Genomic DNA, 24211 nt, shown 5'->3' with positions numbered 1-24211 from the left:
ACTTTCCCTCCTGTTGACGATTAAACGATGTGGTTGAAAGAATAGCTTCCTTTTGAAGTAGGTCTAAAATCAAACTAGGAGCTAGAAATCACACACACTCCTACCAGGATAAGCTACTTTAATGAGAGATTTTCCAAGGTTAGCCAGATCTCTTTATGTAAAGCACCAGCTTATTTTTTGACATGATTAACTGATGAAAACAACCAAGTTCTCATTTTTGTGGGTCAAGATTACAATGCACCCTCAGAGTCCACTAGCTGGACCAAGCACTCTGTGAAGGGTGCATCTTTAACGTAATGGCTATTCTCACACCCTTATTCTTCATCTCCCCATCTTGGATACCAGCATTAAAGTTTCCTCATGCTCTAGATAAGAAACCAAGATCAGAGGAGGCACTTGCCCACAAACGAGCTGTGGAGAATAACTGAGAAGCAACAACAGAGGTTGCATCAGCTCCGTTTTACCACAGTTATTTGTTATTTAGTGCCAGTTGTTTGTCAAAATAATTTGAATGTGTTTATTACTATAACAGTATTTCTTAGCAGGACTCAGGGCCCCAAGGTAGCTCCGTCAGCATCAGGTCCAGTCACCTCCTGGGAGAAGGCGGTGGGAATTTTATAGGCGGAATTTATATCCAATAGAAGCCTTTGGCAAAGTAATTCAGAATGAGAATGAAAGGGAATCAGGAAACATAGTGTACTTAGACTTGCAAAATACCTTTGAAAAGGTTACTGTTGTATTTTTCTGAGATGGGGGAATACTTTGATCTTGATGCTTAAGCAAAAGAAACAATGCAAGAATGTAAGGGCATTTCTGTGAGTCCTATAAATAATGCTGCCTGCAAGTAATCAGCACTGGGACCACACTTACTTAGCATATTTATAAATCATCTGAAAGGAGTACATAGTGAAATTTCCAGATTTAAAAAAAAAAACAAAAACTGCTAAGCTCTTCCAGGTAGTAAAATGCCAAGCCCATTAATATAAATGCAGAAAGACAACGCAGGGACTCGTGAGTGGGCTGAAGGATAGCAGATGGGCTTCTGCATGGACAAGTGTAAAATAAGGAATTCAAGAAATAATTCAGACCATTCCCCAAGATTAAAAGGTTTTGAACTCTCAGCTATTCCAAAATTAAGAGATTTTATAGTTAGCATATGGCTTTCCCTTAGTATTCCTACTGCAGCTGAAAGATTGGACAGAAATTAGGTGTGCTTAAAAAGAACATTTTAAAGAGGGCATTGAAGGCAGAAAACAGTCTCCTATTCAAACACAGAGTCATGGTTCACTTATGCCTGCAATATTGTGCACCGTTTTTCCAACTAATCTTAAAGAATTGTAATAGGATGGAAGATTGTCCAGAGAAAGTCAACTAAAATGATCTAGGGGAAAGAAGAGCTGCTTTGGGGAAACAGATTTGCAAAGATTAGGATTTATCAAATCATAGAGATTGGGTGTATATAGCCATTCACCTTGGTCAAGAGGCAGGAGGCAAGGATGGATGGAAAAGGCGTAAGGCAGAGTGCTATTTAGAATATAAACCAATTTAGACAGAAAGGCTGGCAAGCAGGCAAATAAAAATTTAAGGTAGCACAGGATATATGTAAAGAATTGCCTACCCCTATGCTTTAAAACATAAAGAAGAGGGGGAAATTACACTCTGAGTAATGACTTTGGAAACCATTCACCGAACAAGAGTTGTTATATCCCAGAATAATACATGGGTAGGAAAGGGTAAATACATTTTTTTATAAGTAGATTTACAATATATTGTTTTAAAAACTCAGTTATATTTAGAGATGTCCTGAAACTTTGCAGTATATGCCTTTGAGAAAAAATGAGCTTTGTAATTGGGCAAACCTGCTTCAGATCCCAGAGTCACCATGGACTGGCTCTTGGATGGGTGACTTAACCACTCTGTGCCCAGTTTCCCAATCTGTAAAGCAAGAAGGCATCTTCTAGATAGAGATGTTGGGAGGTTGGAAGGGGTAGCGTTTGTAAAGCACCAGAACAAATTGGGGATTGAGGCTCCCTGCAGCTCTCGGTTTTCTCTGACATCTGGACAGGTGCCTTTGCAGTACTGTCAGACTGAAAGTTCAGTCCCAGAGAGACTCAGTCAAGTAGGCAGTGCTCGATTCTAACTCCAGTGTTGCTGCTTCCATCCTTATTAATATCCGTTCTTTCCTATTCATTGAGCTGTTCTTCCGAGCATTGCTTTAGGTTTGAGAAAAGAATAAGGATAAGTATATCCTAGTGTCCTGTTCTCAGGAAGCACATGTCGGGAGCATGTGCACTCAGCCTGTGAGTAAAATTATTTCAAAGAATGACACAAAGAGGGTCATAGGGTAGCACCTGCTGGGGGCTGGGGTGAAGCTCTTTTCGTGGACAGGCTGGGAAAGGCCTTTCCGTGGAGACATGTTTGAGCAGTGGGAGGATGAGAAGTCTCTGATTATCCCAAAAGCATTCCAGGCAGATGGATGGGCAGGGCTGGAAGCCCCAAGGCCAGATTGAGTATGGGGTGTTTAAGGCATGGTCTCTTAGGCCTGCGTTACTGAGCATCCTGAGTGGAGGCAGGGAGGCAAGGACATGGAGAGAGACAGAGGGAACCAGACCTATTGACTTTGAGGCCAAGTGAGGGCTCAGATTTTATTCTAAGAGCAACAGGAAGCCATTGGAGAGTTGTTAGCTGGTTAGTGATAAGAGTTTATTTGTATTTTTGAAGGGTCTCAAGGCTGCTATGTAGCACAGGACTCTGGGCAGCGGGAGGCCAAGGAGAACCCTCTCTGCTTTCTCTTTCCACCCAGATCTGCTGGGTGCTACTCCTTCCTACCTTTCTGGACCCAAGTGTCCTTCTGACTTCACACTCCATCTCTCACGGAAAAAGAAGGCTAACTTTGCACTCCTCATGTTTTAAGACATATAAAGATGTATTTTTTTCTCAAATGAAATATTTAACCCAAATACATGTTGTTTCAGGTTTTAAAAATCAATTTGATTGGCCACAGGAAACGCATTTTGGCATCTCTGGGAGACAGGCTGCACGACGACCCTCCACAGAAGCCCCCTCGGTCCATCACCCTCAGGGTAAGTGCCACCACGTTCATTTTGTTCTCTGCCTCCATCCCCAATAATTATTTTGTGCAATAAAATGGCTGAAGCAATAGAAATATAGGCTGTTTTCTATGTAGCTTATCTGTATAAAAAACAATCTTCCTTTAAAACAGGACTTGCCTTTGCCAATTACTTGAATACATGTTTTAGAGATTTAGACATTTATCTATAATGGGACTCAGTCTGACAAACCACTCCTCTAAAGAACCGCTCCTTCACCTGTAGCCCACATTCCCATCTACACCAAGAGAGAGGAAATGAGTTTTCTGTGAGACTCTTCAAGCCCACAGAAAGGAAATCGATCAAGAATCATAGTTAAGTAAAGATCAATTTAAAATTAACCTCAGGGTCCTCCATTTTCAAGAAGTGAAAATTGACCATTTTTACTCACTGCAAAAATCAAGAACAGAGAATCCAAAATGTTATTTAATAAATTATATGTATCCCTTTCAGCTGTGTTTTAGAGTTATGGGGAAGAAAAACCAGAGAGAAACCTAGAAGGTAAAGTAGATGGGCAAGGAGGACAAGAAAGATGGGGCAGAGAGATGATTCTAGGCAAATGGCCGTGGCAAGGAGCAGGCGCCAGCCCCTGGTTCTCATGACCCGACAGGATCTTTTCTAAAATTCATCCAAAACTCAAGATCCCTCTGCAAGGCAGAGTTCCCACTCAATTCTCTGTGCCAAGTCCTGCCCTTGATGGCTTCTGATTCCCTTCCTGCAGGTGTCAGAAAAAATAGCCATAGCAAGCTAAACAGAAGCGTGGCCCTTAGACATTACTCTGCCTGCATGAAACGCCTCTTATCATGAACTTCAGCAAGCGGCAAGCAAGCGGCAAGCAAGCGACAGGGCGGCAGAGGGTCAGTCAGGGCAGGAGCTGTGAAGATGTTAAGTGTGATTCAGCTTTGAAGGAGAAGAAAATATACGGAGGTTTCATGGAATGCAGGAGAACTGACTTCAGGAGGGAGCCAGGAGGAAAATTGATCACTGGGGGAGCTGGGATACACTGGGCTATTTGGAGGCTACTTAAGGGCTTAGGGAACAGTCAAAGTAGAAATAGGACTCATTTTTCCCCCCTCCCCAGAGGAGTCTCCAGTAAATTGGTTGGGGATGGGGGATAAAGCTAGAAAGGGCTTATCCACCCGCCCTGCCCTCCGTTTGCTGCATGGAAGGGGAGGAAGCCGTAGGCACCATCAGTGTGGTCAGGCTGAATAACTGCTGAGAGGAGGAGCTCCCAGCTGTGTACTCTGCGCCCTGGCCTTTCCCTTCTAAACCTCTCACTCTAAGTCCCCAGAAGAGACTAAGGAAACAGCAAACTGATCAAAGACAGAGATTCCCAAGCAAAAGTTTAGGACCTAAATCCGTCCAAGGAGGTTCACAACATCTCAGGGAGAAATAAATGGTCTACAGACTCGGCCTGATCCCAGTCCTCTTCTTACCTGCAAACACTGGAGCCCGACCAACTGCCTCCCCTTACCTTACACCTGGCCAGTTTCTAGCTCAAGTTGTCTTTGCCATTGAAAAGTATATGCATTGCTCTGCAGTCTGTATGTCATGTGACATGCTGTGTTGCCATGCTGTGTCCTCTTCCCAGTCCTGTTGTCACACGACTCTTTGGTGGAGGATCAAGACCCATTGGGTCCCATTTTAGCTTCTCATCATGGCATCTACCGTGGTGAGGACACACTGCCCCGTTTCCTCGTAAATACGTGTGATAGTGTGCAGGGTGCCTGGCAGAAGCGGGGCTCCCTCCTGAGGTCAGCCATGATGCTGGTTTAAGAAAACAGAGCCTGAGTCTTTGTATTTTAAGCCTTCGATCGGAAATAGTAGGGAGGGGTAGTATTGACTTGATCATGCCATTAATAAAATAAACAGTGAAATATCATCCATTCCTTTCAGTTGATTCCTACCCCCCAGAGTTTGTCTTGTCAGTATTTCGCAGTTTTGAAACCAAAGGTGAGCCACAAGAACATGGTATTTATTTCATGATGTATTTCCATTCAGGAACCCAGTGGTAATCACACTCCTCCTCAGTTGTCTCCATCACTTAGCCAAAGCACTTACACCACTGGTGGCTCCCTAGACGTTCCTCACATTATCATGCAGGGCGATGCAAGGAGGAGAAGAAATGAAAACTACTTTGATGATATTCCCCGATCAAAACTGGAGAGGCAGATGGCCCAGGTAAGGTATTCCAAAGCCTCTGTGATGTGTTTGCCTTTCACCCATATCAGGTAACGCACTCGAATATTGAATAGTAGCTTACAATGGATGCTTCTTGTCCATGCCTAACTGGAATTTTACCATTTTTATAAAGTGTCCTTTATTCCCTGCTCCCTTGAACTAATTAGTCTGGAACAGAGCTTTCCAAGAGAGGAATGTATACACGTATCACTTTTATTCATTCCTACTGAAGAAATCATGCCTGATGTCGTTGTACCCCCAAGTCTTTGCACTAAAGGGAATAATATTGTGACAGAATCCACTCACCATGGATAATAAAATGGGTAATAAAACTCTAAATGTTAAAGTGTTGGTTCACTGGATAACAGGGCAGAAGTTGGGGAGGCGACTAGCTCTATACAGTGTTAATTACCGTTACGTAAAATGGTACTACTGGGACTAGTGGTATCACCTTCTCACCTGGAATAGCTGAAAGTGATAGTGCCACCTGAAACAAGGGCTCTGTCTCTGTCAGACCTTTCCTCTTTGGTATGTATGTCCATTCTAGCCTGTCGTGGGATCTCTGCTCAGAAGCTTCAGTTAGCCGTAGTTGAACAGTGGCTCTGTTCTTAAGCTACATTAGCAGGGCAGCTAGCTCTGCAGCATTGCCTGAGATTCAATGATCAGATGCATTGACAACTATCGGCAGAATCAACTCTTTTCATCCTCATTCTAGGTTCAAAATGATGTGCTAAGAGTCTTCTTTCTGCCTCCCACACCTAAGATGAGAATCTCGAGGTGAAAATTTGACTGTAATTGCCTTGCCTTGGTTGTTAAATATTTTTCTCAACTGTTTGGTGAGATTCTGTTTTTAAAAAACCTTTGATAAACATTCTCTGCCACAAATCACAAAAGAAAAATGTGAAGAGAATGTTCTAGAAACCATGGCTATTCTGCCTGTAAATGCCTTGGAGAGAGAGGAACTGGGATACTATGTCTCCTTTCCACTCTCAATATTGAATCATTCTCGGAGAGTAGCATTGTTGGGAGATTGAAGGGAGATGGAAAATATAGAAGAGATGAGAAAATAATAATTTTCCCAATCTGTTGTTATGTATTGTCTTTAAATCTTTATTATGTTTTCAATGAAGTTCTTTTAAATAAGGAGTATGAAAGCTTTTACCCCCAGGCTATTCATTCATTTCCTGCTATTTGTTAGTATTTGTGGATCACTTACGTGGTTCAGTCTTTTCAGTGACAGCATTTCAGAGACACGGCTTATTTTAACCTTGAACCATGCGGTCATTATGTATTAGTTCAAACTTGGACTTTTGTGAGCCCGTGTCTTCCCTGGGGAAGGCAGTATAGTTGTTTAATGAGCGTTAGCTATTATTGACTGTGTCAGCTTCAGTGACAGAATTACCTGTCTCATCTGCTCCTGTAATTTATGAAATTTCTCCAGATAGGGCAGTTTTTCTTCCTAAGAAGAATTAATTACTCTCTGCCTGTGTCTGAACACGCAGAGATAATCTAGCAGGATTTCTTCTAGAGATTCCCAAGCAGGGACAGGGGGACTTTCTGAACAGCCCAAACCTTTGACCTAACACTCCAATCAGAAGTGCATCCTTTTAGAAATTGTCTTGCCTTGAGAAAATTGAATAAACTTTTATCTGCCCAGGTAAGAAAAGCAAGAAGCTGAGTGAGCTAAGGAGGCCGATGTCAATGTGATGAGATGAGCTGTAGCGCAGCTCCGTGTGCTTGTTTACCACCAGTCGTGCTAACTGGGGTCGAATGACTGATACATCAGCTCCATCAGCAACCAAGAGCTTATTAGAAGCTTTCTAAAATCCTGCAGTTCAATACAGCACTTTAGCTGCAGAGAAAATAGGAGACAGCACTACAGGAATCTGATCGATAAGAAAAAAGGATTCTGGGATCTTTAGATTGTGTTAATTGCAGTTTTTAAATTTGTTTTGAGAATGTTCTTACCTTGTCAAGGCAAAAGAATCCTGGAGAAATGCATTCATCTCTCTTAAAAATAGTGTCATTTCAAAGCTTTAGCCTGTCAAAACCTGGAATACTCGGTCATTTTGTGTTGAACAGCTGTATTCGTATGACTTTTCTGCCCCTCAAGCACTCAGTTGATATTTTTTCTTAATCTTCCTTTTCTTTATTCTTCTAATAATTTTTGAAATCATTTGCTTTTTAATTATCTGAAATATTTGCTCTAGACCATGTTCTTCCCTGGAGTTATATGTTAAGCCAATAAAGTTGTGTCTTCCTTAAGACTTGAATCAGCAAAATCCCTGTAAGCATGCAGTCGCTAGTTATACCTCCTCCCAACCAGAGCTGTGTCTGTGGCTTCTCCCAGAGGGGTTTCTCCCAAGAGGTTTACTGTAGCTTGGTTAATGCTTGCCTAACCCATCTCTGTTTCCCACTAAAATGCAGAAGTCCACCTTCAGGCTTGCTTTCTTACTTACTTAAAGAAAGAAGAATGCAGTTGAGAGCAAAATCGCCAGGACAGATTGATGTTCTTGGAAACCCTTCCACTTCTGCATGTTCAGCTGAGCTGACACTACAGCAATTTGGAATTCTAGCCCTAGGCCAGAACCCTTAAGCTCCTGGTGGCAGTGGTAACCCACAGGAGTTTTTCCTTATGAAGGTCTGCTTCACAGATGTTTGGGGTTTTGCTTAAGTGAGAAAACCAATGCTGAGTGTTAAACATCAATTTAATGTCCATTCTACCTCTTAAATTTACTTGTTAGCAAATACTTAAAATGTTTTCCCCAGGCTGTTCATTCATGATTATTGTTATTATTAGTCAGTGGTATTTAATTGCTTGTTTTCAGTTTGAACCAATATTTAAAATACCTGTCTTGGAATGTAGGAGATTTGCTAATATTATGACTATTATTTGCTTTCATTCTGGTATAAACAATATTCTGGAGTTGTCTTAAATGAACTGTGGAAGAAACAAAACTGAGCTCAGTGCTAGTAGCATTTTTTAAACCACTGCAGGTAATGATGTAAACTTATCTGAACAATGAGTTTCCTACTATGCTGAAAACAGCTTCTCTGGCCTATAATTCTAAGTTGGACTCATTAGCCCAAAAGTTCTGAAAGGTTTCCCCATTTTCCTACCCTAATAAGTGAATGTTACACTCATATTTGTATAATTATACCTTAATGTGCATGGTGCTTTTAAATTTCCAGAGTATTTCAACATCTGTTTATCTCATTTTAGCACAAACAAGGTGTCCTACACAGCGTTGATGTGCACATAGCACATGGCAGATGAGCATTTAATTCTGAGTTCTGTGGAAATGAGATAGTAAATATAAATATGGGAAATACAACAGAAGGAAGAAACTATTTTCACTATTTAGGACCTAATTGCAGTCCTTAGAAGTTTTTCTCAATAAGTCAAAGTAGTCTTCCAGTGAATAAAAGAGAGTGATGGAATTAATAAGGTTTAGGGACCTCATTCTCCAGACCGATGAAAGAAAGAAATGAACTTTTCAAATGTGGAAACTTATGACCATTTATAGAAGGCTTAAATTCACAGAAATACATATGGAAAAGTGAAACAGTATGTGTATTTTTACAAAGCAGAAAAGTCTCCTCAACAATAAGAGAAATACTTATCTTTTTATAAACTTTAGCTTAAATATTAGTGAGGAAAATTCATAATGTACAAGTCCTTGTGTTTTGAATGCTTTTGTTGAAATACCCACAGTATTGCCTGGGGTAATATTTTAGGCCTACTTAAGGCTTTTTCCAAATTGCTTCTAAGTCATTAGAAAGTCAGTTCGGTTGACAGTCTAATATTTCTTCATCTAAACAGTAACACTTAATAAGTTTGACTAGATCAATTACTTCCTTATCTGAAAGCACTTTACGTATATTAGTTCTACAAATGTTCATTCTCTTGATATTATTAAAGAAAGGGAAGTAGAAACCAAGCCATGTGGAAGTACTGCTTTGGCCAGGTCCCTGCCTGCGATTCCACACTTGGTGTCATGGTTAATCCTCTCAATAGCCTGTAAGGGAGCCGCAGTGGGTGAGTGCTGTGCCTCATAGCTGGTAAAAGTAGCTGTGTTACCTGGACCAAGTCATGTGGTGTCTCTGAACTTCAGTTTCCTTATGTTTGAAATGTGGATAAAGCCTGCTTTGCAGGTTTGTGTATATCAGATAATGTATGTGAAAGCATACAAAGTGCAAAGTGATGGACAGATGGGTAGGTAGGTTGGTAGGGAGGCAGGTAGATGACTATAAATTCTAACATATCACCTGTCGTTCCCTCATTCAAAGGTCCTTGACTCATTGCAAGACCAGTTAATGCCAAAGGCAAGTGGTCAGGTGGCTGTAGCAGTCTATAAAGACTGTTTTTTTTTTCTCGTGTTATCCATGCTGAGAATGTATATTGAGAGTGGAATTGCAATATTTCTTTTGATTATCTTAATTGTGTAAATACAAAGTCTACAATGGAGCATACATCATGATTCAGAGGGATCCACCCCAAATGCCCTCATAGCCTGGAAGAGCATAGGATAGAAGGATCCTCCATCGATTCAAGTTGCACAAGCATGTTGCAAAAGATACCTTACGGTAACAACATGTTACTACTATAACTTGGTTACATAAAACAGTAAGTGAGGAGAGGAATTTTGCCTTAAATAAAACTTAGAACTTTTTTAAAATGCATAGTATACAAAAGTGTTAGCTAGAGAAGTATGGATGTTCCAGAAAGCCTTGAGGCAAACACCTAGCCCTCTCTGGAAAGAGAAGAGATTGTAATTTATCCTACTCTATTTGTCCTGAGGAAAAAGCCTGTTTTTCCCCAAAATTCTACCCATCACTCTGGCATGATGGGAATACACAGAATGAACCTTCAGAAAATAATGCAACTAGGTTGAAAGAAACAGCATTTAGTGAAGTAATTTCCCCCTGAAACTCCACAAGTTTTCTTATTACTGTTACAGCAGAAAGTTTTTCATGTCTGTAAGTAAGTGGCTAGTTTTTAATTTAGATCTTCATCACATAACTGCCACTTGGAAAGACTCAGCCTGTCCACAATTTCAGAATTTTCCTCCATGAAGGTCTAAAGAGCAACTCCTAATACTGAAGCACAGACAGATAAAATATAACCAAAAAAGAATGTGAAGAATTAACTCAGTAAGCTCTTCCATCAGGAGTTTCCGACTTGACAGCTTGTCAAGTTGACACGCTGACTCCCCAGCTTCAGAGATCATTATCGATGTTGATAATATCTGTGCCCTGTTTCAAGTCAGGAACTCTAGACCAAAGGCCACCCATGACCAAAGGCATCACACCATGCAGAAGGGGAAGAGGTGATGTGGTACTTGGAGCTTAGACCTGAAGTCTGCACACTGTGTTCATTCACACGGTTAGTTCATTGCCTCTTCTCAAAAATGCACCCTGCCCTCACTGTGACCAAGTGGGGATTAGAAAGTTCATTACAATGAGTGTATTTTAAATCCTGTACATCAGCCTTAAATAAAATCATCAGAAGACTTGAGAGAGCTGCTCGGATGGATTCTTCTTAGGTTTTGATACTCATCTTCTCAGTCTGGATTCTCCCATTTTCTGTCAAGTCCACCAAGGAGGCAAATGAGACGACTAGAATTTGTTCTGACAGAACCCAGTCAGCCCTGAACACCTCCAGTCCTTTTGCTAGAAAAGCTCTGATGTTGCCACCTTCCATCCAAGTGCTGGGTCTTGACCCAGGTGACTGCTTCCAATTAAAACACAACCCTGTGTGTGTGTGTGTGTTTTAATCAACATAGAAGAGTCTATCTTCAACTGAATAAATAAGAAATATGACAATATATGAAATCCTATTTCAGTGGAATTGACCTTGTGATTTTTAGCAGTGCCTTAGACTTGCTGACATTGAGCAGCTTGTTCTCAAAGAGGCACACCAGGCTATTTTTCCACTTGTTAAGTTTTTTGAAAGTTCTTCATTACATTCAGTACCGTTCTTGAGTCCACAGGTCAGAGTTTTGACTGTTATAATCTGACCTTGCTAAATTTTAAAGAATAGAAGAATTCTCTTATTCTCCTTCTCCCGTTTCCTGTTCTTTTCCCAGTGTTAAAGAAAAGGTTTTTAAATGTCCAAAGGAAACAGGGCTGATTGTGCAGTTCTGCCTCAGTTAATTCTTTTGGCATATGACTGAAGTAACATATCGGTAAGGACTCTTCTGGATGCATGTAACACTCCATCTCAAGATGTCTTAAGCAAGGAGGGCATCACTGGTGGCGGTGGGGGCGGGGGGAGACGGCAGTCAGGTTGCTGATACCAGAAGTGGGACTAGTTTCTAAGCAGACAGAAATAGCAATAGTGAGCAACTGAATAAACTCACTTTGACTTTCCAGTTCTAACAATGTCTGATAGAAAATTGTTATATCACATGGGTTTTGATTTCATTTTTTTCATGTTTAATTTGATGAACTTTTAAGAATGCCCAGATTTGAAGTAATGAGATCAGGGTTAAACATCCCATCTCTGGTATCTATCACCTCTGAAACCTTGAACAAGCACCTTAGCTACTCCAAGCTTTAGTTCTCTTTTTTATTATAATGTTTTTTAAATTTTTAGTTATAATTTAATGTTTTATTAGTACATCATAGTTATATAGTTCCTTCTTAAGGCACAAACGAAGTAATATTTGTTGAGCATTTTACAAACTCTGAATCCATACATTTGAGTTGTTTTAAAAATTATTATTTTGAGGTAATTTCTAGGTTTCTCCTAAATTATGTTTTTTGAACTGCAACTGAAAATAAATGTATTTAAATTAAAAAATCATAGTATTTAGTTATGTTTTACAAAACTATTTCTATTTTCTAGCTTGTAAGCCCAAACTAATATCTCTCCATTGATGTGGAAATAGCAGCTCTTATGAATGTGAACACTGTCCAGGAAGTTCCTATCCATGCTAGTTAGCCTTGGAACTCTTTGGGAAAGGATTTATGATTGATATCCACACTTAATTAGTATATTTAAAAATATATAATTATATTTTATTTAAAAATATAATTAATTGCATTCTCTTTTGGTAGAAATATATATTGGCCCTAGTGGCTCAGGAGGCTGAGGCAGGAGGACCGTGAGTTCAAAGCCAGCCTCAGCAAAAGCAAGGTGCTAAGCAACTCAGTGGACCTTGTCTCTAAATAAAATACAAAATAGGGCTGGGGATGTGGCTAGTGGTGGAGTGTTCCTGAGTTAAATAAACCCCGATACCCTCCCCTCCAAAAATGAAGTGTATATTGGTTAGATAGAGGCATTTTTTATTCCCCTGTAATGAGCACACTGTAATGCTTTTTGACCAGGTTACTTTTCCTTAGGTTTGGGCACCACAAACCAACAGGGTTCTAGGGCAAATCAGATTGAACACAATCTGGGATGGTCTCAAATCTTTTAGGGAAATAACTGCCTGAAACAATAGCATATCCCCTATCTAGCTTAGCACTGGCAGTTCATTATTGTCATCCTCAGGCCTAGCACTGGTTAATATAACCTCCAAATGAGGAAAATGAGACTTGGAGTTTTTCTGTTGCTTGCTCAAGGCAAGAGCATAACGCATGGTGTCAGGATCCAAACCAGGCAGTCTTGCTTCTAGTTTGTACTTGAACCACCGTGCCGAAGAAGGTCCCAGTTTGTCTCCACAAATGGTACCAGCAGATGTAACACATTATAGAAATTCTAAAACCCCCAAAATTTCCAATGCAATATTTTGAGTTCCTCCAAAAATTATATTAATAATATCTAATATCTTACATAAATGCAAGGTTAGCAGAGAGTTGAACCTCCGAGGTAAAATGGATAAACATTGAATTTGAAGAAAATCCTTAGCTCTTGACAGCCAGTGTTTCATTCTTTAAAAGTCAGAGGTAACAAACAATTGCTTCATGTAAACCTTTGTGAAGTAATGTGATACCCTTTCTGCACAGATCTCTATTTTAATGAGGTTTGAATGCAGAAGCACAAAATTTGCAGTAACTTGCATTTATCCGTATGTGTTATTGACTAGAAGGTTCTTGTGTACTTCTGTTAAAGAATAGCAGAGAATTTTAGGGTGTGAAGGGACCTGGAAACATGTGTAGTACTGTCTCTGAATTGACGCAAACCCCTTTCTTATTCTTGACAGCCACACATTTCTGCTTCTGCTTGTCATTAGAAAACTGGCTCTCCTCTTTTTGAGGCTGTCCCTTCATTGGAAAGTTCTAATTGATACAATTTATGTCCTGTATTGAAACAAAATAAGTCTTCCTGGAACTCTCCTACATAGTTAAAGTACTCTGAAATAATGAAGAATAAATCTGCTCCCTTCTGCTGAGAATAGCCCTTTAAAACCAAAGACAATTTGATGTCTTACTTTCTAGGTAGTGGACATATCCTGTTCCTTGTCAATATTATTCTGATAAGGGGGAGCATCCTGATTTCTCAGCTCTGGGTGTATTTGCTTTCTTGATGTTCATGCTGAACACTACTAACATATTATTTAATTCTTGCACAGCTGTTCTTTATGAAAATTCCCCAGCCTTTATCAATGGCCACGGGCCATGCTTCTCTTTCCGGCTCTCAACAGTTTGGATTTACATTTTACATTTTTCCTTTTGAAATAAAACAGTTTCATCAAGTTGTTTGTCCAGTAATCCTGAGACTTTTTTAGACCTTGGTTGTCCCTCAGTATATCAATGATCCTTCCCAGCTGTAGAAATGCTAATTCATAAAACTTACCTTTAAAAACTGTCCCTCTCAAGTGGGTCCTCCAATGCATTGAGTGAAACTTTGAACAAGTTAGAGCTTAAGGGGAAACTCGGTAGGCTTCTAGAAGAGACCTCTTAGATTGATATTGTTCAAAATGAATGTTTAAGTAGACCTTGTTTTTCCAAGTTTCTCATAAGGATAAAATGAGGAAATAGTGGGATCTCAATAAACATCACTGAATGGATGACTTTGCCCAATGCCTCTTTTTAACCAGAAACAAGAAACAAATGTTGAATATATAATTAATAAATGGGCTTAAGTAAAGAAAATGACAACCTTGATTTGCAAGAAAGGAGCATAATGTATATTTCAAAGAGATGTTACAGACAAAAAAAAAATTACTTCGCAAAAATCTAGCTTCTCTGCAGCAATTCATGTTATGATAAAGTGCTGATCACTGCTTTTCTGAATAAGTCGTTAATATTTCTGCTTTTGACTGGTCCTGAGACATGTCTGAATCAGTAGTGTTGGCATCCAAACTCTGAAGCAGAACCAGTAAAATGGCCCATGTGGCTATAAACAGCATGATCCCGATTGTCTTAAATTCCTGCAGTACCGGGAAGACAGATCTAGCATGCACAGACAGCCTTCCCTTTTCCCCCCTCTGCTCTATATTTTTCCTGTGAAACGATTTCATAAATAATTGTGTAATGCACTTAGGGGTACAACTGTCATGCTAGGGAGTACAGGTTGTAGATTATCCCTGTAAATGAATAGCCAGAGTGCTGTCAATCAGCGGTTTTCTCCTACTGGGGCAGCTGAGGGCTTATTTTAAGTGCTATCAAAACCCCAATCAGAGTTAACAAGCAAGGGAAGGGGAGGGGAATGAATGGGAAGAAGGAGGGGGAAGGGATGCAGAGAAAGACCTTAAACTTGAGTGGCTGTGTTGGCATTGATATCATGCCAGTGGACTTAGGATCAGACCACATGTGCTCTTCGCTTCCTCCTGCTTTGGGATTAATTCTGACACCAGCAATCATGGGTCACACATGCAGATGTTGGAACAGCTATTGGCCTGATTTTTCCTTTCCACCAGGTGCTTATTGATCCATCCTGGAACCTTCTCCACAGAACTAAGAGGAAGGTCACGATCGTGAAGTTTTGGAAGGGCTGTGCTTCAGAGTGGTGGGGAAAGAACAGGAAGCAGCATTTTCTTGGGTCTAGGGTTCTCTGCAAATAAAACAGCTCAGCTCTTCTAAAGAGGGTCAGCAGTGCATTCCTTTCTTTCACTCTTAAAACTAGAAATAGACAGAGACACTGAACTTGGGAAGCTGACAGTGCAGCTGAAGAGAAGAATCTAAATCACATGCAGCTAGTTGTTAGAGGGCAGCATGTGCCTCTCAAAACTCACTTGAAAGAAGAGGAGGACCGTCATGTCTACTGGGGTGGGACAGAAGAAATGATCAGATCAGACACTGGCCTATGGCCTCTGGGTAACCCAGAAGAAACAAAAGTTTCCGATTTTCTGATTTCCAAGCAGGATTCAGTTAGTGCCTATGGAAGAAGCCGAGCCCTCATTGCTGGGCGTAAATGTGCATCTGAGGCGTTTGGTGCACTGTTGCTTGACTGTGCTGGATTTGTTTGACTCTGTCTTTTGACAGATCTCATCTCATCCAAGTATCTGCCCAAGGAGCCGCTGCGTTTGCTGGCTACTGGCCTAGGCGTCCTCTGTCAGAGCGCCCTTTTTTCTTCTGCCTTTGAAGCTGTTTTGTTTGCTTTTCAAGTTTGTTTTTGTTTTATTTTAGAAGCACTGTCATCCGAGAGATGGCATGTGCTTCATTATTCCTTCAACTCTCACTCTGCACCTTTCATATTTCTTGTTGAATTCTTTCTGGTCAATTTCTGAACACCCCGAAGTGGTGAAAGCATTGTGACAAACAGGAAACAGAGGAAAAGTCTTTTTTTCCCCCATGGCTAGAACAAGGCAGAAAATTTCATCTCTGATAGAATCTGACTGGAGGGCTCTATTCATAAAAGTTCCTTTATTAAACTAGCTACCCAACAGCCACAGACTCCCAGAAGGTGTCCCGAGCCTAATTGGAATGGTTCAGGAGATGGAGCAGTCTTTAGTTTGCCCGGTTGGGAGACCCGCCATCAGACTCTCAATCCTAGTTCACCACCGGCCCTGACAGTGGAGAAAGGATCGGGTCCATAGCACCTCCCATTCTGTGAACGTCAATTAAGAGCAGGACTTGTCCCTACTCACTTTGTGACTCACACCTTGCAACTCTTCAGAGGGATGTCAGGGGGCCAGGGAGATGGGTTCTTATGCTCTAAACTTTTTACAGACTTGACACTTGGCTTAAAGAAAAATCCGTTGACAGTGTGGAAAGCGCAGCCTTGGTTTGACCATAAGATGCTGGGGGGCTCAGGAATGCTTCTCTGAGAAGGTGACACTGGAGCAGAGCGTGCAGGTGTGAGGGAGCTAGCCCAGAGTGTTTGCAGGAAGGAGGGACAAAGGCACCGCTTTGAAGCAAGAGTGTGTGACTGTCAGTTACAGAGTGAACCAAAAGAAGAGCTGGGGTAGACGAGAACAGAGAGGAGGGCAATGAGGAGGCCAGATGATGGAGGACCTTGCAGGCCACCATAAGGACTTGGAATTTCCTTCTCAGTTAAATGGAACTGAGTGGCACAATCTGGCTTTCATTATAAATGGACCGTTTTGGCTCTTAAATTGAGAATAGACACCAAGGAACAGGGAGGGAGGTACTGAGACCAGTTAGGAAGCAAATGGAGTAATCCAAGTGGAAAGAAGCAATAACTGAGACCAGAATGTGAGAGGAGGGTGAGCAGATTCCATTAGATGTGTTGTGAATGGAACGTGATCTATGAGAGGAAGGACAACTCTGGTGTTTTGAGAATGGGCATCTGGAAGAGGGGAGCTGCCATTTAGTGAAATAAGAATGATTATCGGAAGTGAGGGCATTAGGAGCTCAGTTTGGGGCATTTAAGGGTGAGGCACCCATTAAATGTCAGAGTAGAAATGTCAAGGAAGCATCCGGATGCTGAGTCTGGACCTCAGGGGAGAGGTTTGGGCTGGAGATACAAACTGGGGAATCAGAACTGGGCAAGACAACCCAGTAATCCAGGAAGGACTGGCCAAGGATCCAGGACTGTGCTCCCAAGATGGTCAGAAAACAGGATCTAGCAACAAAGGCTGGTAACTGGAAGGAGTAATGAAACGTGTCATATAATCAAGGAAAATGAAAAGCTGTTTCCAATTCAGTGGCTCAGGTAAGGACAGGAAAAGCAAAAGTACAGTGTACAATTACCTCTGGGCAGTTTTGCTTAAAGAACAGAGAATTGAACTGGAGATGGAGGGTGGTGTTTGGCAGAGGGAGTAGCTTGTTTACTTCCTTATGGAAGATGTAGCATTTGCTGAGAATGTTCTAGCAAAGAGGACAAAACAGATGATGAAGGAGAGAAATTTATTGTAAACTACTGCATTGCTACCAACTGAGCAGAAAAGAAGTTTACCTTTAGGAGAATAACTTTGGAGACTAATAATATTCTTTTTATTTTGTGATTAGATTTGTATGCAATTGTGCTGCATTTTCTGAATGGAAGCCATGGTAACCTGAGGCGCAAGATGGTACCAAGAGTGAGATGTGTGTTGTTATTTAAGAAAACATCTCAGAGTCAAGGAGAGGTCTGAACTAAAGATAAAATTATACACCTTTAAATGGGTATTGACTTCATCATCAAAGAAGTAAACATTAAGACTTCTGTGTCTTCGCTTAACACCTATCTGTATTTCATAGTAATTCAGGTTCAGATCAACTAAGCTAGCATTTGCAGTGTATGTGGAAAAGGGATTGAGAGAACCTTAATAAGCAAATGAAATTGCAGAGAGGTGATTAACCTTTCTTCGGAACTGTTCGAAAGCTTTCCACAGGTAGCCCCCTCTGACGTAGAGGTGTGCTTATGACAAACTTTCCTTCTCTCTTCAGCAAACTTGGCAGCCCTTTGTCAGCCTTTATCAGGAAACAGGGGAACTCTTCAAACCAGAAGTCTGCGAAGTTCATTTTCCATGCATTTTGCCAAAAGTGCATTGGCAATAATAAAGTAGACCAATTACAAATGGTAACGACTAACAACAGTGACCTTTGTATAGTGCTTTACCGATGAACAAGGACTTGTGAATCCATTCTAAGACTCCACTCATTCAGTAAATGTGTTTGGAACCTTCTGTGTTCCAAACCACAGAAATTTAGATGTGAAAAATTCCCTCTCTCTTGAAGCTTAACCTGAGCTGCATGAGCAACAACCTGATGAAATAAGTAGGTCAAGAACTATTCTTTGCTGTTGAAGGCACTCTAGTGATTAATTAAAACTTAGATTTAAATCACTGCTTTTCTAGGAATTTGGTCCCCAGATGAGATTTTATCATTGGTATTCTCTTTTCTTTCTCCAAACTTTTCATAGCTCAGTGCTTCAATGCATGTTGGACCCTAAAATAGTATGTTCATAAATATGAATTTCTGCAGTTCAAACGCTCCTGCATTTAAAAATTCATTCCAGCACCCAGTGTCATGGCCCTGTGCCTAGGAGCGGAATCATTTCATCATTTCATACCAGGAATACACCAGTTACGGCTGGTCCACCTAAAGCAGCTGTCCTGTGCATCCGATAAATTATTTACTGTCAACAAAATGACTGGGAAATCTGGAACGTATCTGCTTAAAAAAAAAAAATCTTAATAACTAAAAGAGAAAAAACTAACTACCTTTATTTTAAACTGTTTAAATATGACTTTTAATCATTTGTATGGATGCACAACAACTATTAGAAATTATAGAGGTTTTACTTTTTCTGCATTTAAAACAACTTGCAAATGGAAAATAGTCAAAGTAGTCAGTATAACTTCTAAAAATGTGTAGAAGCTGTGCATGAACTCTCCTCACCGTGTGTGTTTTTTTCTTCATTGAGATAATGGATTTTTTAAAACAGCGTAGGTATGGCATGAGATCCTCTCTTCCCCCCTTAACTCTGGTACTGTTCTGTGGCTGTCAGGAGATGCACTCATGTCATGGCATGTCAGGTGGGTACTGTCCTATAGGAACTCAGTACCTCACTCTTTAAAGAGTAAGTTGCCAGTAACAGCCTGACTGCCTGTTCAGAGCTTATGAAGAGGTGGTGAGTCCCACCTGCCACCGTCAGCCACTGTCCCTACATGCAGATCAGTTGGTGCTGGGGAGGGCAGAGAATTGTCGCAGTCCCTAAGAAAAGGGCTGTGACTTTTCCTCCTTTCCCATGGGAGAGGGGCAGAGTGCACCCCCACACTCTCCCAGCCCGTCAGTAAGAAGGGGCCCGGTGGGAATGTGATCCAGGTTGGAGGTGCCTGGTAGACTTCGGGGTGGAGAGACCAGGCGTGGCTCATTCTAGAGTACTGATGAAAACAATAAAACGTTTAGGTGTTTGGACCCCAGGGGAATTGAGAGTGTTCCACAAAGTGGCTGCATTTCAATATACTCCTGTCACAGGGGCCTTCAGGCCTGCACTCCTTCCGAACCTTCCCAGCAAGCTGACTCTCCCCTGTGTGGCCTGAGCAAGCCACTTGACCTCTCTGAATGTTGGCATCTTCACGTCAGGTGGCAGGTGGTCTGTGGGTTACTACTGGTGCTAGAAGTGTGTGCAAGTTGTAGAAGCTGTGATTGATGTAGAAGAATTAGCTCAGGAAGATGGGTGAGAGTGCAGAAGGCCTAGGGTGCCTGGAAGCACGTTTAGTGCCAGTTATGATAGTAATCCAGCTAAGTAGGGAGTTCATATAATTGTCAACAGTGTCCTTGGGCTTTGTATCTGTGGATTTAACCAAATGTAGATAAAAAATGTTTGAAAAAAAGTTGAATCAGTACCAACTATGTGCACTCTTTTTTCTTGTCATTATTCCCTAAACAATACAGCATAGCAACTATGTATGTAGCATTGATACTGTATTAGACATTGTAAGTCATCCAGCGATTATTTAAAATCTGTGCGACCGTGTGTGTGTGTGTGTGTGTGTGTGTGTGTGTGTGTGTGTGTGTGTGTAGGTTATATACAAATGCTATGCCACTTTATATAAGGCATTTGAGCATTCTTGGATTTTGCTATCAGCAGGTTTTTCTGAAACCAATTCCCCACAGATATGAAGGGACAACTGTATATTTAAATCAGATGACAAAAAAATAAAAATAAATCAGATGACATCTAATGGACACAAGGCCAAAGCAGGTAATGAGCCAACTTGACTTTCCAGAGAACTAATGTTTGAAAGTTAGGAAGAAAAAGATTGTCCATGGGGTGGGGGGATGGCCTGAAGTTTAGAGGAAGAACCAAGAATAGCAGAGCAGGTTTGTGTGGCAGGTGACCGGAAGTGCCTTTGGTCAGACCCTGGGGAATCTAACAGTGCCATTCACCTGGCAGTCTGTCCACAGCAAGCCATCCAGATAACAGAGGCCACAAAGCAAAAGTACAGGTGTGGGTGGAGATGCTGTTGTAACTGCAGAGAGATGTGGAACTTATGGAGAGCTTTCCTGAAGGACAGTGGTGGGGAGACCTGAACAGGGCTAAGCTAAGCTTTCTTTTCCACAGTTGGCTGAAAATACAATTCTTCGCCGGGTTTCTAAGCCATATTGGGGTGTATCCTTATCTCCCTACTGCAGTGATCTCTGTCTGGTCCACGTGTGAATTCTGGGGATACTCATGGTGTTTCCCGAATGAGTCTAGGTACTCTGCCCTTTGCTGTGAGACAGTTCACGGTGTCTTGTAGAACCATGCCTTTCAGGTAGAGAACTCTGGGAAGGTCAGGCCAGAGCTGGTCAGGTTATTTGGCGGTTTCTGCTGTAACTCCTGGGGAGGCATTGTTAGTTTGGTGTTTGGTTCTGAGCAAACACTATTGCCTTAGGCAGTTAGTGTTGTGATGGGGAGCCCAAACTCAGAGTGATTCATTAGGCTCAGGAATGCTGCTCCCAGGAGTTTCTGCTCCAGGAAGAGTAAAGGAGCTTCCCCGCTGTAGTACCTCCCTACTCTGGACTCTTCCAGCCACCTCCACCACCCCTCCAGCTGCTGCGGGGCAGACTGACACTGGGTTAGCTGCCATTTTATCCTTCTAGGCTTACCAAGTAGAGTAAGGATTAAATCGGGAAAGTCATTTTATCGTATTGCTTGTTTTGGTCATTGAAAATAAGAAAATAAAAATATTTTAAAGATTATTTCTGCCATCTTTGTTAAACTTAATGAAAATATTTATCCTCTGAAAGTAGCAACGTGAAGGGGGAGGGTATTGCCCTTCTTTTTGGCAACTGTAAAACATGCTCCATTTTTCCCGAGATATGACTTCATTGGTAATTTCCCTTAATGTGACACTAATGCGCTTGTGGCCTTTTTTCTCTCCCAGCCGACACAAAAATATCTTTAAGGGAAAAGAATCAGTTGGAAGTCAGTTATTAAGCCTGGAATATTCTAAAATGTTCTTTGAGGGTTTTCTGTTTTGTTTTTTGTGTTTTTTTGTTTTTTTAAGAACTGTGATTCTGGTATTTCATTATTTTCCTCCTTCCCTTGCTGGATGCTACTTTGGTAGCTGCCATGTTTTAAATATTGACAAGATGAGATAGTTTTCTGTTTATATCAGCAGTCGTCTGTCTGTGAGATATGGACGAATCAGAACGCTGGATTTCCTTTCTCAGCGATCCATCAGGTCCATAATGTAAGGTTACACATGGTTATTTTCTCTTCCTGAACTTGCGCTATGTAGTATGTTGCAGTGTTGTCGACAGCTGGAGGTACTATGTCCTGGCAATGCAGAAAATGTAATGTCTGGTGACTCCTGAGATTCTTTGTCTATTATACATTTACTGTGCCTTGTGACTGGTTGGTGTGTAAACATTGTCCTGAAATGAGAAACATACTTGGTTTTAAAGTCTATGGTTAAAATCTGTCCCACGTGAGTTTTGGCTTTCATTCCAGGCGTCTGTGTTAACTTACTTTTACAGGAAAAGGGAAAAGGGTAAATTGATATATATATACACACGTGTATATATCAGTGTTATTCCTTCTCATTTTGTACTTCCCGTGTCCATGGGTTATTCAGCCCATTGTGTCCAATGGTTCTCAAGGATTCATGCGCTTTACTTGTGAGAAATTCTTGAGTATGATTTGCATGATATTCTGTATACATTTTATGCAAATGTGGGCGGAGAGCCCGGGAGAGGCACTGTGACAGCTCCAAGGTGGTTCTCAGCCGTTTTCCATTTGACAATACAGAATTGGTCTTTGGAATGTCTGTGAAATTGTGACCCAATTTACTCAGAGCTGCTTAATATTCAAATATTCACATTTTGCCTTTGCATATTAGAAATTTTCCTATTCATTTGGAAAGTGAACATTTTAATGTAATTTTTTTTAAAGTTTTGTATTTTAAAGCACAACCGTTTTCACATTCTATACAATTTTTCCCATTGGATGACCTGCTATCTGAGAGGTTGAGACATTTGGTTGAGAATCACTGAGCAGAACTCTTGGGGTGGCATGCGAGGAGCCTTTATTAGGGTACCCTGCCAGGCACATCCGTCCTTCTGTGCATGGGACTTCTTGAGGACTGATGTTGCCTGGTACTGGTGCTCCCTGGACCCAGCAGTTCATGAACTCGTAAATGCTGACTAAAGCCTTTATGTGTTCAGAAGTGGCCATCTCTGCTCTTCATCAAAATAGCAAATTCAGTCTAACCAACTGCATTTGACCCAAGAAGCATTCTTTATTCTTGAAGACATTTTAAGCGTATTACTGCAGCATCTGCTTTTGTATGTCTGTGAATGTTTATAGGAGACCTTCTCTGACATTCTATCCAAATATATGTATAAATTTATAGGCATAGAATTACATGTGGTATTCTTTGAAGCCTTAGAGACTACAGAAAGTACATTTAATCACATAGATCTTACATATTGTTGGGTAACCCATCTCTGAAATTTGTCAGAATTATTGAAAGTAAAACCTTAAAGCAACAATCATCATTTAAAATTAGTTTTTCACAAAGTGTTCTAAAGAAATAGAAAATGATATTTGTTAATATTCGGTTCTAAATTTACTAGCAGGTAGGTGGGAAGAGTTCCTAGTAGAAAAGATTTTAAAGCTTCTATTAAAAAAATCAATTAAATCTTAATTTTAAAAAGTTTTGAAAGAAAAATGATACAAGGCTTGAAAAATACCATACCTTTCTTTTAATGTTAGAGGCTAAATCATAATCATGGCTTTTAATTATTCACTGACATCCTTAGGAAATCTTTTTCTGAAGAAGAAAATGAGAATATAGAGATTGTTTCCCCTTTGTATTCTCAGAGCATATAGAATATGTAATGTTCACTTTCCCTTCTGGGGGAGAGGGTTACAGCTTATGATCTGTTTTAGAATTTGCCTTAGCTGTGTGGTATAGATGAACTAAAAATTTGCAGCTCTTTACTGTCTTTTTTAAAATAATGCAAAGTTTAAAAGCTGCATTTTATAATCTGTCATCCAATAAAAATTGATCTGTAGACTTTTTTAAAGCATTTATTTATTTATTTGTTTTTATAGTTGCAGATGGACAGAATGCCTTTATTTTATTTGTTTATTTTTATGTGGTGCTAAGGATCGAACCCAGTGCCTCACATGTACTAGGCAATCACTCTGCCACTGAGCTACAGCCCCAGCCCTATCTATAGAGTTTTATGAATTTTTATGTGTTACATCTAAATTTGTTTAGTGGCTTTATATTTTTTCAGCTGGTGGTATAAGAGAATATTTAATTTGATTACATTATTTTAGATCTTGCCCAATTACATAGTTCTTCAAACTCAGCCAGACTCTGAATTTATGGTTGGAAATTGGCAAATACCTGTTAGACAGAATCAGTTCTCCATTTAAAACTCTAACCTCAAATTTTGTTTTCCCTTAATGTTACAGGTCTAATTTTTATATGAGTTTGAAGAGATAGTTAATGGTGGACATTTCTTTCTGTTTGATTGATGTCCTTCTGTGTATTTACAAAAAAACTGAAAAGACTTTAAATGATACATATAAAAAAATAATAAATGTCAAATGAATGAGGTGTTAAGCCATGACCAAATTCTTGGAATACCATGAGCATTTATCTATGTTAACCTAAAGGAAAGATTTTTTTCACTATTTT

The 24211-nt window shown here is 40.5% G+C and overlaps 1 protein-coding gene across 16 annotated transcripts in view; it reads left to right on the top strand.

Moving 5' to 3' along the window:
- Anks1b (ankyrin repeat and sterile alpha motif domain containing 1B) overlaps window positions 1-24211 on the top strand; it is a 1141006-nt gene that overhangs the window by 1066145 nt on the left and 50650 nt on the right. For 8 of the 16 annotated variants that reach the window (XM_047548152.1, XM_047548154.1, XM_047548151.1 and 5 more), the window contains 3 exons: window positions 2976-3083; window positions 5112-5291; window positions 21680-21751. In XM_047548152.1, the coding sequence (XP_047404108.1) occupies window positions 2976-3083; window positions 5112-5291; window positions 21680-21751 (360 nt within the window). The remainder of the gene's footprint in view (window positions 1-2975; window positions 3084-5111; window positions 5292-21679; window positions 21752-24211) is intronic. The other 8 variants (XM_047548158.1, XM_047548156.1, XM_047548155.1 and 5 more) reach the window with 2 other exon arrangements.

Source organism: Sciurus carolinensis, chromosome 4, assembly GCF_902686445.1.
Source record: "Sciurus carolinensis chromosome 4, mSciCar1.2, whole genome shotgun sequence".
Taxonomy (NCBI): domain Eukaryota; kingdom Metazoa; phylum Chordata; class Mammalia; order Rodentia; family Sciuridae; genus Sciurus; species Sciurus carolinensis.
The sequence above is the reverse complement of the archived record's forward strand: the minus strand, read 5'-3'. Positions and strand labels throughout refer to the sequence as shown.